The sequence below is a fragment of the Tamandua tetradactyla genome, chromosome 2 (genome assembly GCF_023851605.1).
Source record: "Tamandua tetradactyla isolate mTamTet1 chromosome 2, mTamTet1.pri, whole genome shotgun sequence".
Taxonomy (NCBI): Eukaryota; Metazoa; Chordata; class Mammalia; order Pilosa; family Myrmecophagidae; genus Tamandua; species Tamandua tetradactyla.
This window is the reverse complement of record NC_135328.1, coordinates 27,916,774-27,930,942: the sequence shown is the minus strand read 5'-3', so window position 1 is coordinate 27,930,942 and position 14,169 is coordinate 27,916,774. Positions and strand designations below refer to the sequence as shown.

General features: G+C 40.9%; 1 protein-coding gene across 1 annotated transcript in view; it reads left to right on the top strand.

Annotated features, from left to right (window-relative positions):
- The first annotated feature begins 481 nt into the window (after window positions 1-481).
- The window catches only part of CTNNAL1 (catenin alpha like 1), a 91,099-nt gene continuing 77,411 nt past the window's right edge, over window positions 482-14,169 (top strand). The window contains exon 1 of the mRNA XM_077141372.1: window positions 482-699. Coding sequence (XP_076997487.1) covers window positions 562-699 — 138 coding nt within the window. The 5' untranslated portion in view covers window positions 482-561. The remainder of the gene's footprint in view (window positions 700-14,169) is intronic.

Below are 14,169 nucleotides of genomic sequence, written 5' to 3'. Positions count from 1 at the left end.
AGTGTTTGTGACAAAGATATGGTTAGAATATTTGCTTTATTACCGGTGGCTCTAAAAATAAGCAGGATGGACGGGGAAATGGGACCTTCCAGAGAAGCCTTGGAAAGACTTTATTCCTAGTAGAAAGCCAGTCCCAAGGAACATGCCCCTCTGGATAGAATTAACCCTGGTTCTGCTCTACCAGTTTCAACCTCAGCGCAGCTTCTAGAAATCGTTGCGTGAATTTGGAGTTCACTTGGGATGAGTCGCCTATCATCCCAAGGACCGGAAGCCTTGCTGAGGACAGATCCTTGGCTGCAGCGCAGAGTACAGGACTGGGGAGTCAAGCCCCACTGGGGAGGTGGGGCTCGGTGGCGGTGCAGGACGCAGGGCTGCGGGTCAGGCCCGGCTGGGGGTGGGACCCGATTGAGGGGTGGAGCCTCGGGGGGCGGTGATTCTCGTCTGGGGGCGGGGTCCCGGGAACCGAGCGGGTGCCCAGCCGCCGCTGCTGGCGGGTTGGCGCGCTACGGGCTGCGGGCCTGCGGTGGCGCGGAGTCGGGGCTGTGCAACGAGCCGAGGGCCATGGCCGCCTCCGCTCCCGCCGCCGTTGGCCGAGCCGGAGCATTCCGCGTCCCCGGCCCGTCAGGCTTCGCCTTCGACTCGGGACTCGAGATCAAAACTCGCTCGGTGGAGCAGACGCTGCTGCCGCTGGTTTCTCAGGTAAAGTGCGATGGCGGCGCCGCTGGCACGCTCGGGTTGGGGTCCGCCGGCCGGGAGGCAGCTGCAGCCGCGCATTCTGCGCCCCCAGTTGGGTGAGCCGCAGGGAGACTGCGGCCCGGGTGCGGAGCCCTGTGGCACCTGGTGCCCGCCTGAGGGTTGGGGGCGCGCTGGTCCCCGCGTCCCGGTGACCCGCCTTGGTGCTGCGGCCCGCGCCGAGCGCGCGCCAGGGGGCGGAGATGGCCCCGGGGCGCTCCGACTTGCAGCTCCGGGAGCGGCGGCGGCCGCCCTTTTACACCCCCAGTGCAAACCGCACCGTCGGCCCCTCGGGCGGGGGGCACTTCCTCCGACCTCCGCGCCCGGCGTGCTCGCCGCCAGGCCTTTGTCCCTTTGCCCCGCCGCTGAGAGCTCGGCCCCGCTCTGCGCCCCCTTCACCTGCCGGCGCGCTCACCTCCATGCCTTTGTCCGGCCCCTCGGGAGACTTGGAGCTGGGGACTGTCGCAGAGTCGGTGCAGACCTACATTTTTGTGCCTAGTCCCGTTTTGGGGTGTGAGTCTACACTCGGCTAACCGATCGGCTTAGTTTTAGAAAAGTTTTGATTATTTCGAGCTGAGTTATCCGCAGCCTGAGGGCTAGAATTCCTCACCTCCATCTGTGGTAAGGTGCCAAGCGTTGTGGGGGAGTGAAGAATTAAGTACCTGCCGGAGCGCGTTGGCGACGTGTGACTCACGGCTAGATTCATAACATCTTTATGACTCATGCTGGTTTTGCCAATTTAGAGGTAGGAGGAATCTTAGTGGTTATATCAGACTCTAAATATAAATATTCTTCCTCACAGCATCCTTGACACCTGGACATGAGTCCCCTGCTCAGACGCCTGCAATGGTGGGGAGGCCGTAGCTGTGAGAGTCGGCCTGTTCCATAGAACTTTAAATGGCACCTCTTTCCCAGCACAGCCCTGCAGATACTTGGAAACAGCTGTCACCTGTGTCTCTAAACTCTTGCCATGTGGATTAAATAAACACCCCTTATTTTTCTCACCTGTGCTCATTTAAAAAGTATGGTTAGAATACTCTGTTATCTAAGTAGGAAATTGTGGAATACAATCTCGATTTTAAAGTTCCAGTGGTGTTTAGGGGATTAAAACTGTAGCTCTCCTGAAAACTTCTATATCTAGAAGTCTCATTTAAGATGAATTAAGGGAACAGCGAATAAATAGCCACTGAAACCCCCTACCTGTTTGTTTGATGGAGGCGCTGACCAGAGGGAAGGACGGCTGGGGTGCGGCAGTAATGTCTATGCAACCCCGCATTCTTCCTCCCATCCCGTCCTCCCCCCACCCCCCCCAAAAGCACCACCACCATTGCAGTCATAACCAAAAATGAAAATAATGGAGCCATTTTAAGAGAAGATGACCTCAGAGTACACGTCGATAGTATGTTTTTGCACTTATTTAACAAAGCACATGTAGTGCTTACTATAAGCCAGGTCATATTCTGAGCGCTTTGTAAATATTAACTCATTTAATCCTCATAACAATCCTATGAGGTAGGTATATGCTCATTCCATACTTTGGATGAGGAGACTGAGAAATAGTGAGGCAAAGTAACTTGCCAGATGTCTTCAGCTAGTGTCAAACTGGGTGAACCCAGACAACCTGCCTCCAGAGCCTGCCACTTTATATGCCTTGTCCCCTCTAGAGATTAAAAGCCATGATTAGGTCAGAGAATGTTCGGTACAGAGCAGAGGAAGAGCTCACAGTGGAAAAACAAACTGGAAGGTTGCTGTACTTTGGAGAAATGGTATCCTTTAACAGCATTGCTGCTAGAAATGTATCAGTCCAACAGCTCTGCATTGTGTAATTCTGAGGTAAAAAGGGTGGGGAGATTAGGAGAATGGAGGAGGAAAAGTGTGACTGCTGGGAGTTAACTAGAGGTCAATGCCAAAGGAGGAAAATCTCAGCTTTTTTTTTTCCCTGTTAAAACCACTTTCAGGGCCACAGTGGAGGCTCTTCATCCCACCTGTTATGTATTGCAGCTATATCTCTACCACAATGTCATAACTGATATTCCTAATGGTTGGCTGTAATCATTGAGAAAAACTTAAATTATACTTAGAATCAATAAATAGTAAAAAGCTTGTTTAGAATACTCTGTTAACAAAGTAGAAAAGTGTGGTGTACAATTTAGAATGATTTTAAAATTTCAGTAGTGTTTATGGATTAAAACTGTAGCTCCCTAGAAAACTTGTATGTCCAGATGTCTCGTTTTCTAAGGACACTGCGTTATTATCCAATTCATATTTCACCATCTTATCCACAAAAAAATTTTAAGCATCAATAGCACGCATTTATGGTGTACTTACTAGTTGCTGCTCTTTGAGGGACTTGTATTCTAGTTGGCGTATGGGACATGCACAGGAGAGCACATACCAAGTGTCAAATGGACACCATTTGTGACAAATCCGCTAAGAGCTCAGAGAAGGCATGAAAGAGGTAGGAATGGTGCCCTGGCAGCAACAGGGTTTTAATGAAAACAAGTAGGATTAGCATTGTACTGTTCAGTGAGTTTTAAACAGTTTCGATTCTGATATCATTTAACCCCTTTTGATTTTCCACCTGAAAAGTCCTGGGTTACTGCACTTAGTCCAGAAATACAAGGTTGAGTCCGTAATAGAAAAACATACACAATATTCTGAATTCACAGATTAGAAAATAAAAGGTTGTTCATATCAGTAAATGCTAGAAGAGCATTAGATTGAATCCAGCTTCTTATCATGATAGAAAGCATGTAACAAACTAGCAATAGAAGGAAACTTCCTTAACCTAAAAAAGAATGGCTATAGTTAACATTATAGCAACCGCCAAATTTAAAATAAGCGGGTTTTTTCGTTTGTTTGTTTGTTTTGTTTTCTTGCATGGGCAGGCACCAGGAATTGAATTCTCCAGCATCGCAGGCAAGAATTCTGCCTGCTGAGCCACTGTAACCTGTCCTAAATAAGCATTTCTTTTAAAACTAGCAAGAGAAGGATGATAACTGTTATCAGCTTCAATTCAACATGGCACTGAAAATCCTGGCCAGTGCAAAGAGACAAGGAGATAAAAAGGAGAGGTGTAAAGATGGGAAAGAAAATTCAAAACTCCCATTGTGATATAATTATCTACATAGAAAAGCTGAGAGAATCAAATAAAATACCAAATTTAGGAGTGTTTTGCAAGTTTACTGAATGTAGTATACTAAAGTCAACTGCATTTCTATACATTAATAACAAGCAGAAAAAAAGTCCTAAAAAAGGTACCAATTACGATAACAATAGAACAAAAAATAAAGTTCCTAGGAGTGTATATATATATATATATATATATATATATATATGAATCCATCAAAAAGATTCCAGACTTCTTGGAAAAAATTTAAAAATTTTATTGAAAGCCAAAATATACCTAAATAAGTAGAGAGAAACACTGTATTCATGCTTAGACTGTCTCAATATTATAGCTGTATCAGTTTTCCCTCATTGATCTATACATTTAAAATATTTCCAGTGAAAATTTCAATAGGACTTATATGCAGAATTTGATAAAAGTAATTCTGAAATTTATATGAAAGCACAAAGAACCAGGATTAGCTAGGGGAGAAACAAAGTGGGTGGACTTGTCTTGCCAGAATTCAAGACTTATTATAAAACTGCAGTAGCTAAGACAATTTGGATTTAAGAATAGAATTGGGCAAACCGACAAGTGAAATGGAATAGAGCCCCCAGAAACAGATCTATACGTATATGAAAACTTGATATATGGCAGAATATATGGCATGATAGGTCAGTGGGGAAAGAGTGGACTCTTTTAGAAAATGGGGCTGGGACGATTAGTTATATAAATAGAAATACATGAAACTGGATCCCTGTCTTATACCATACACAAAAATCAATTCCAGATGGATTAAAGAATATGAAAGTACAACAGTTTTAGGGGGAAAATAGGGCAATATCTGCATGACCTCATAGTGGGAAAGGATTTAATACACAAAATGTGTGAATTCTAAAGAAAGATCGATGCATTTGAGTCCATTATAATAAAGAACCTCTGTTCATCAAAAGATGCAGTACAAGGGAAAAGATAAGCCGTCCTGGGAGAAAGTCATTGCAACACAAATAACCAACAAAAGATTAGTCTTACCCAGAATAAATAAAGGACTCCTATGAATTAAAAAATTACTCCTTAAAAACCAATAAAGGAAATAGTCATCTCACAGAAGAAGAAACAGATGGCCAAAGCTATTTGAAAAGATGCTCAGCTTCATTAGAAAGCAGGGTAGTGCTAGTTGAAGCCACAGTGAAAACAGATCTTGGTCGGGAATGTGGTTTTGGTGGGCGTGTCAGTGGTACAGCCACTTTGGAAAGAGGTTTGATGTAGTCTGTAAAGTAGAAGGTGGGCATACCCTGTGTCCCAGCAATTCTGCCCATAGCTCTGTGCCCCCAGAGAAGCTCTTAAATGTGTATTGGAGACTGGCTGGGAATGTGTGTAGCATTTTTACTGCTAATGGCCCCAAACTGGAAACTACCCAAATGTCTTTTTAACAACAGGATGTTTAAATAAAGTGTGCCATGTTTATACAATGAGATGCTATTCAGCAGCGAAAATGAATAAGCTGCAGTGATAATTATCAATATGGATGAGTCTCAAAAAACAAATGAGTAAAAAAAAAAAAAAGAGAAGGTTCAAAGCTAGGCAAAACTAAGCCATGTATCATTTAGGGCTATGACATGTGAAATAGTTGTAACAAAGGCGCAAGCACAAAATTTAGAACAGTGGTTTCTTCTGGGGCAGAGGGAGGTGGCATAGCAGGGAGGGGCCACAGGGACATGGCTTGTCAGAAGTCCTGGCAGTGTTCTCTTAAGCTTGGTAGCAGGTGCATGCTACCTGATTTTTAAAATATAATATAATATATATGGTATGTACTCAAATGTTGTATATTTTATATTTTTTTAGGTCTCAAGCCAAGTCCAAAGCATATTTTCCAGAGAGCAACTACCCCACCCACTTTAATAATCACTTTATCCTTCCTGGCAAAAATCCCGCTCCCAGTCTTACAATGTTTTATCCAGGAAGGGAAGCGGCATATCTGCCACATGGCTCCACCCAAGGGTGGATGGAATATTATTCCACAGCTCAGAAGTCTTTTCCTGTCTCGGATAGATTTCCTTCGTTTGCACAGACCCTTTAAACTTCTAAGGGAGCCTGCCTTGTCTTCCCATTCGTCTCTGCCTTGTTCTGGAAGCCCTTCAGTAGGTTGGAGATGAGAAGGAATGGATGCGGGGCCCTTACTCCTCTTTGCCGATTGCATGTCTTTAAGTACAAAGATAAAACATACAGTTCAAACAGAAAAGTGGTGTGTGAAGTGCTCCCTTTGCTGCCTCTTTGTAAGCACATGCCTCTGATTTGGCATGCTGTCTTCCATATTGTTTCCTAAAGATGATTAGCTGATTTTTAAGTCTTACGGTTCTGAGACTTAACTGGTGCATTGAGTCCCGGACATAAGTCTGGCTCCCTTAAGTCTTCACAGCCCAAGGAATTAGGCTTTGCTCTTTTTTCTAGGCTGTCACCACTTTTTTTTTTCTTCCTGGTCTCCCTCACTTGCTTTCTTTCCTTCTCACAGAATAAGTAGATAAACTAAGAAAATCCACCCAATTAAGGGTTTTCTCTCAGGTGTTCTAGAAGGTGGTAATATCACAAATGCAAGGAAGGAACAGAGATTCTAGAAATCTAACGAGGTTACCATCTAACAATTACTATGTTATCAGACACTATTCTAAGTACTTTGCATTTACTAACTTATTTATTCCCCACAATAACCATAGGAGATGGGTACTGTCCCCATTTCTACACATGAGGACACTGGGTCACTGGTTACATGACTTGGCACATGGTCATCCGGCAGAGCAAGAATTCAAACCCAGGTAGGTTGACAGCAGAGTCCACCTTCTGAACTGCCAGGAGAGGCGTTGGTGGTGCGTAGTTCTTGACACTCTTGTTAGAAGGTACCAAGTAAGCCCTAGTTCTTCTTTTATTCCACAGCAGAGTTCTTCAATATATCAGATCCTCTTTCTTCCCAGTGGGAACTCTTTTCCAGTTCATTCAGGTGATTTCTAGACTCTGGTGTCAGGGCAACTCCAGATTGTGACTCCCAATTTTATAGGCCTCCTATTTTTGCAGAATAATAATTAAATGTTATAATTTACAAAGCACTTGCATGCGCAGCCTTTCCCCTGACCCTTGATACAGTTCTGGGAGATAAAAGAGGCAGAATAGTGAGTGAGGGTGTAGGCAACTTCCGGCTTTGTGACCTTGGGCAAATTATAACCTCTTCAAATTTCATGTTCTTTATCTGTAAAAGGAGACCAGTAATAGTATTTATATCACAGAGATAAAGGCATTAAATGAATTAATACATGTAAAACACATAGAATAGGGCCTGGTACCGTTGTGCTCAGTAAATGTTAGCTAGCTTTATTTTTGTCACCTTTTTTGTACGATAAAGAAATGAAGTTTGATCTCAAGTTTATAAAGCTGTGTGTCTAACTGAATATATGAATAAAACAAGACTGGAAAGAATTATACCAAAATGTTCATGGGGTAGTGGGATTATGGTTGATTTTTATTTTTTTAGGTCTTCCTATATTTTCTATATTATTTTTTAAAAAATATTAATATGTATAAATTTTGAACCTCTCTTTTAAAAAGTGTGAAAATGATTTTGCCCAATTAGCCCTTTTGAGAAGGAATGTTATAAATGGATGTAGTGCCTCTAAATGTCCATCTTAAAGGCATGCCTGCATTTGGGCTGCACATTTTCCAGACTGCTTTGAATAAAAGGAAGACAGCCACACCTGATTATGCCCTGGGTAGGATGCTTGTGAAAGCAAAATGAGCTGAATAACAGTTGATATTTTAGCCTAATAGCAGAATATTTTGTTTATGATGGAACTTTTAAAACTTCATGTAAATAAAAGGAACGAGGTTGTGAGGCATGCTACATTGTGAATGAATCTGTGGGACATTTGGTGAGGGAAAATAAACCAGAAACAAAAAAGCAAGTATTGTATGGTCTCATTTAGAAAATACTTATAAGAAAACAGGGACTTAGATTGTAAGATCTTATAGCAGTCACAATTAGTCCAGAGCAGTAATTGCTATTTCTGGATTTTGAGAGGCTGTTTTATATATGTATTACCATATATGTAATGTATGGTATTTACCATGTATTACCATGTTTTATGTATGGTATTTAGAGATAAGAATGAAGCCTATCAGGTTGGAATTAAGGTAATCCAGAACACAGGGATAAGGAAGATATTGTCTGTATTTTAGAACCTCATCTACTCTTTGAGACCGAAAGAAGAAAGGTTTATTTTTTTCTAGAACCTAAATTTTCTGTAGCACAGAATCTAATAACCTGTGAACCTGGATAGATCATTTAAACAATCTAAAAAAAAAAGGAGCCCAGAATAAGAATGAGGACCTTTAATCCTGTAAAGGTATTGGAAAAGTCCCTTGAGGGATGGCAGAAAAATTATGGAACTATTAAACTTTACCATCGGGGAAACTCCAGATACTGTGTCAAACATTAGGGACACCCAAATCAATAAGTGAAGCCCTTGATCTTGAAATTTACTCTTGTGAAGTTTATATAGATAGTGGAGCAGCTTAGCCTACCTATAGGTATGCCTAAGTGTTACTTCTGGAGGACCTCTTTTGTTGCTCAGATGTGGCCTCTCTCTCTCTAAGCCCAACTCTGCAAGTGAAATCATTGCCCTCCCTCCTACATGAGATACAACATTCAGGGGTAAAAGTCTCCCAGGCTGCGTGGGCAAGGACTCTGGGACCAACCATGCCATCCTGACCAAAAGGGGGGAAAGAAGTGAAATAAATAAGGTGTCAGTGGCTGAGAGTTCAAATAGAGAGGATACTCTGGAGGTTGTTCCTATGCAAGCATCAGCTAGACATTGCTACCTATCACAGCTTGCCAAACCCCAAACAAAACTATTCTTGCCAATTGTAAAGAATACCTAAGGTGTTATCTAAGATTCTTCAAAGGTTCCATGCACTAGGGTAACTTTTCAGAAACCTGCAACCTCCAGATGGGTCCCTGGACCAGATAAGTCCTGAAGCCTAGAGGACCCAGCCTCTCCAGAACATCAAATAGTTCCATCTCCCTACCCCAAATTATTGGCAGACCCCTCCAGCATGAAAAAGTTAGAATAGGCATAGCCAAAATACCCCTGAAGAGTGAGAGAATGATCAAAGGTGATGGAGTTATACAGAGAGAGTAGGGTTTAACAAGTGAGTATGAGTGTTGAATCATTATACTGATATTTCTTTTAGTCTCCAGTATCTTAGAGCAGCTAAAAGTAAAAACCTAAAATTGTGCAATTGTAACCCATACCAAATTCTGAAATATGTTCTACAACTAATTGCTGCAGATGCGCTTTGAAATTTAGTGCTTTTTTGTATATGTGTTATTTTTGACAAAAAAGAAAAGTTGATTGTTATGATAAATGCACAGTTATATGATGATATTGTGAACCATTGATTATACTTTGGATGATTAACGTGGTATGTGAATATATAATATATATCAATTTAAAAAAGCTACCTCCAAAAAAACCCAAAACTTTATACAAATAAAGGATTTATTAAACATGACTTGAACACCTTTGCACTCCAGGTTCTCTCCCAAGGAGGCCGCTTGGAATAGCCCATGGCAGTTGATGTCCCTTTTCCCAGGCGGTACTCGTACTCGTCCCACAGGGCCCATCAGGTGTGGGGAAGGATGAGCGCAATGCAAATAGCTTTCATATTTGTTCCCCTGCTTCCCTGCAGCATGATCCAGAGTCACCCTCCACATTCACCCCTAGTATTTTTTTTACCTGATTATATAATGGGCTTTTAGATAACATTTTAGTTTGAAGAAAGGGTCTGTTCCCCACTGTTTTAAAAAAAAATGAAATCAAACATTAAAACCTCTGGTAAAGGAAAGAATACTGGTGGGCTCTGGTGTCAGATGAAGTTGAATTCACATTCTGAAGCAGACCATCTAATATTTGTGTAAACTAAGTAAATTTCTCTCAGCCTCAGCTTTCCTAAGGTTTAAATAAGAGCCGATTTTAATGAACCTTTGAGTGTTTACCATAAGCCGGGTACTGTGTTAAGCACACTACCTGCATGATTTCATTTAATCCTCTTCTCAGTGTTATGAGGCAGGCAGGCAGGATGATTAAGGAATTGAACACTGGGCTCTGGAATCAGAATTACCTGGATTTAAATCCTAACTCTCCTACTAATTACATGTATGACTTAGGGCAATTACCTTAGTCCTTAATGTTCAGTTTCTTCATGTGTAAAATGGGGTGATACTAGTGACTATTTCCCTGGGTTTTTGTGAGGCATTATAGGGTCTGTGTAGGATTTGAGGCATTAAAGGTCAGAGAATGGTCTATGGAGTCAAATTTTGTGGCTCTGAATCCCGGTTTTACTACTTAATTGCTGTGTACCCTTAACCTCTTTCAGCATCAGTTTCCTCATCTGTAAAAAGGGAATAAAATAGAACTACTTTCTTCGATTCTTGTAGGGGTTAAATGAGGTTATTTACACAAAAATAAATTTTATGCCACAAATTTAGGGGGTATCTTGACATTACTAATCTAATCCATCAAGCAAATCTCTAATTCTCTATAATTTATCATTTTTCCTTCATCAGCCCATTTCAAAGCCGGCATTGTCTTTTGTCTCGACTACTGCAACAGCTTCCTAACTGGTCTCCCTGCTTCTAACTTTTGCCACTCTAGCAGTCTACCAGTAGTCAAGTGTTCTTTTTTAAAGTGTAAAATTGACATTGCTTTGATTACCCCAAAACTTAGTGGTTTAATGCAGAAACCATTTATTGTCACACAGTTTCTGTGGGTCAGGAGTTTGAGAATGGCTTGCCTCCAGATCACTTGTGTCAGTGGGCAGGAGGCCGCCCAGCCTTGCTGGCTGTTGGCCGAAAGCCTCAGTTCCCTGTCAGGTACCCCTTTCAGTAGCCGGTCAAGTGTCTTCATGGCATGGCAGCTGGAGAGAGAGAGCAGGATGGAAACCTTACTATGTCCTTTCTGGCCTGCCCTCAGCTCCTTCCACTTTGTCCTGTTGGTTGGATGTGGGTCACCAAGTTAAGCCTACCCTCAGTTGGGTGGACAAATGATAAATGAGGCCTCACCTCTTGCCGGGAAGAGGATGGAGGAATTTTTAGACATATTTTAAAACCACTATAGGGATGTTTAAAGTCCTTCAGTGGCTTCTTGTCATACTTAGAATAAATCACAAGCTCTTTAATTCGTAGCCTTATAAATGAGGCTGGTCCCTGCCCATTGCTTGGGTATTAGCTTTAAACTTGCCTTCTCACCCACTATGCTTTCATCACTTCAGGCCTTACCTCGTTTCCTTTATACCAATTGTTTCTTCTCTCTAGAATCCTTTATCCCCTGATGTTTGCCTGCCTGGCTACTTGATGTCATTTAGATCTCATCTTAAATGTCGCTTTTTCATAGAATGAAGAGCGTCCAATCTCAGGTAGCTGCACAGATACTTTCTATCATATTATCCTATTTTAATATTTTGGGTAATATTTACATTTTTAATAAAATGTGTTTACTTCTTGTTCTAGTTTGCTAGCTGCTGGAATGCAATATACCAGAAATGGAATGGCTTTTAAAAAGGGGAATTTAATGAGTTGCTAGTTTACAGTTCTAAGGCTGAGAAAATGTCCAGTTAAAACAAGTCTATAGAAATGTCCAGTCAAAAGCATCCATCCAGGGAAAGATACTTTGGTTCTAGAAGGCCAGTGAAGTTCAGGGTTTCTCTCTCAAGTGAAAGGGCACATGGTGAACACAGTCAGGGCTTCTCTCTCAGCTGGAAGGGCACGGGGTGAACATGACATCATCTGCTAGCTTTCTCTTCTGGCTTCCAGTTTCATGAAGCTCCCCGGGAGGCGTTTTCCTTCTTCATCTCCAAAGGTCGCTGGCTGGTGGACTCTCTGCTTCGTAGTGTTGCTCTCTCTGAATCTCTCATTCTCCAAAATATTTCCTCTTTTATAGGACTCCAATAAACCAATCAAGACCCACCCAAATGGGTGGAGACATGTCGTCCCCTAATCCACTTTAACAACCATTCTTGACTAAATCACATCATCCAGGGAAGTGATCTCATTACAGTTTCAAACATACAGTATTGAATAGAAATTATTCTACCTTTATGAAATGGGATTTATATTAAAACATGGCTTTTCTTAGGGGACATACTTCCTTTCAAACCAGCACACTTCTTTATGTGATTATTGTGTCTCCCCCTACTAGAATGTGAGCTCTGTGAGATTATTTTCTTTCTTATTCCTTACTGTTTCATCATTGCCCAGAATTTTATCTGGCACATTGTAGAAGCTCAACAAATACGTTTTGATGATTGGATTTTGTTATCCTACTAGACTCTAAACAGAAAGGGGAGAGGATTTTGTCAGTCTTGTTCATTGATGCATCCCCAAACCTGGAATCCCATAGATAGTCAGAATTTGTTGAACAATGGTTTTATATGTGAGGAAATTTACAAAAATGAAATGATTTCCCAAGGTCATTTAGTAATGTCAGAACCAAGACACAAACCCTGGCCTTCCTGATTCTAAACTGTTAATACTTCACCATATAAAGTGCTTGGCGCATAATAGTTGCTCAAAAAGCAATGCTTGGGCGGGCCACGATGGCTCAGCAGGCAGAGTGCTCACCTGCCATGCCAGAGGACCCGGGTTTGATTCCCGGGGCCTGCCCATGTTAAAAAAAAAAAAAAGCAATGGTTGTATTCCTCTTCTCTTAAGTCTCTGTTCTGACCTTTGTTAATATACTTTTATACATTATTTCAGTGTTATACTCATTACGCATGTACTATTTGGAATCTATTTTTTCATGTAGCATTGTTCAATGCATATTTTTATGTCACCATAGTCCACATACTAATTTTCTAAGACTTTTGAAGGCTTATATTTATTTCAGGGAATTTGTCACCTTTTGTATTTTGTTTCAGGACTTGAAAGTGTTAAAACTTGTGGTATTTCATTTATTTTTTAGTCTAGTGCAACAAAATTTAGAGAAATGAAAGATGCCAGTTACAATGGTCGCTCTAAAGTATCTCCTTAATTCAATAAATGTGTATGACATGCATAATATTTTGTTTAAACCATGCACAGTGCTAGGCAATGGAGTGGAATATCAAGGTGAAGAAGATTCTGCCTTTACTCTCACAGCAGCACAGAGTCTTAGTAAAAGAAGTTAAATCTGAAGTGCTTTGGTTTGCTACGGGTTCTGGGAATGTAACAATCCATGCTTGCCTACTTTTCTCCTGTCTTTCGGATTTGTTGATATATCTGGAACTGTACTACCCCAGATAACTGCCTTCAGCTGACTTGAATTTTATTAATTAACTTTTTTTTATTAATTAAAAAAAGAAAAGAAATTAACACAACATTTAGAAATCATTCCATTCTACATATGCACTCAGTAATTCTTAGTATCATCACATAGGTGTATGATCATCATTTCTTAGTACATTTGCATCGATTTAGGAAAAGAACTAGCAAAACAGCAGAAAAAGATATAGAATGTTAATATAGAGAAGAAAATTAAAATAATAATAATTAAAATATATATATATATAAAAAGGAAAAAGAAAAAAACAAAAACAAAAGATACAAACAAACAAACAAACAAACAAAAAATTATAGTTCAGGTACAGCTTCATTCAGTGTTTTAACATAGTTACATTACACTTAGGTATTATTGTGCTGTCCATTTTTGAGTTTTTGTATCTAGTCCTGTTGCACAGTCTGTATCCCTTCAGCTCCAATTACCCATTATCTTACCCTGTTTCTAACTCCTGCTGGTCTCTGTTACCAATGATATATTCCAAGTTGATTCTCAAATGTCGGTTCACATCAGTGGGACCATACAGTATTTGTCCTTTAGTTTTTGGCTCGACTCACTCAACATAATGTTCTCTAGGTCCATCCATGTTATTACATGCTTCATAAGTTTAGTCTGTCTTAAAGCTGCATAATATTCCATCGTAGGTATACACCACAGTTTGTTTAGCCACTCGTCTGTTGATGGACATTTTGGCTGTTTCCATCTCTTTGCAATTGTAAATAATGCTGCTATAAACACTGGTGTGCAAATGTCCGTCTGTGTCTTTGCCCTTAAGTCCTTTGAGTAGATACCTAGCAGTGGTATTGCTGGGTCATAATCCATTCTGCCAGTCTATGTCTTTTGATTGGGGAATTCAGTCCATTACCTTTTAGTGTTATTACTGTTTGGATAATATTTTCCTCCACCATTTTGGCTTTTGTATTATATATATCATATCTGATTTTCCTGACTTGAATTTTAATTAATGGA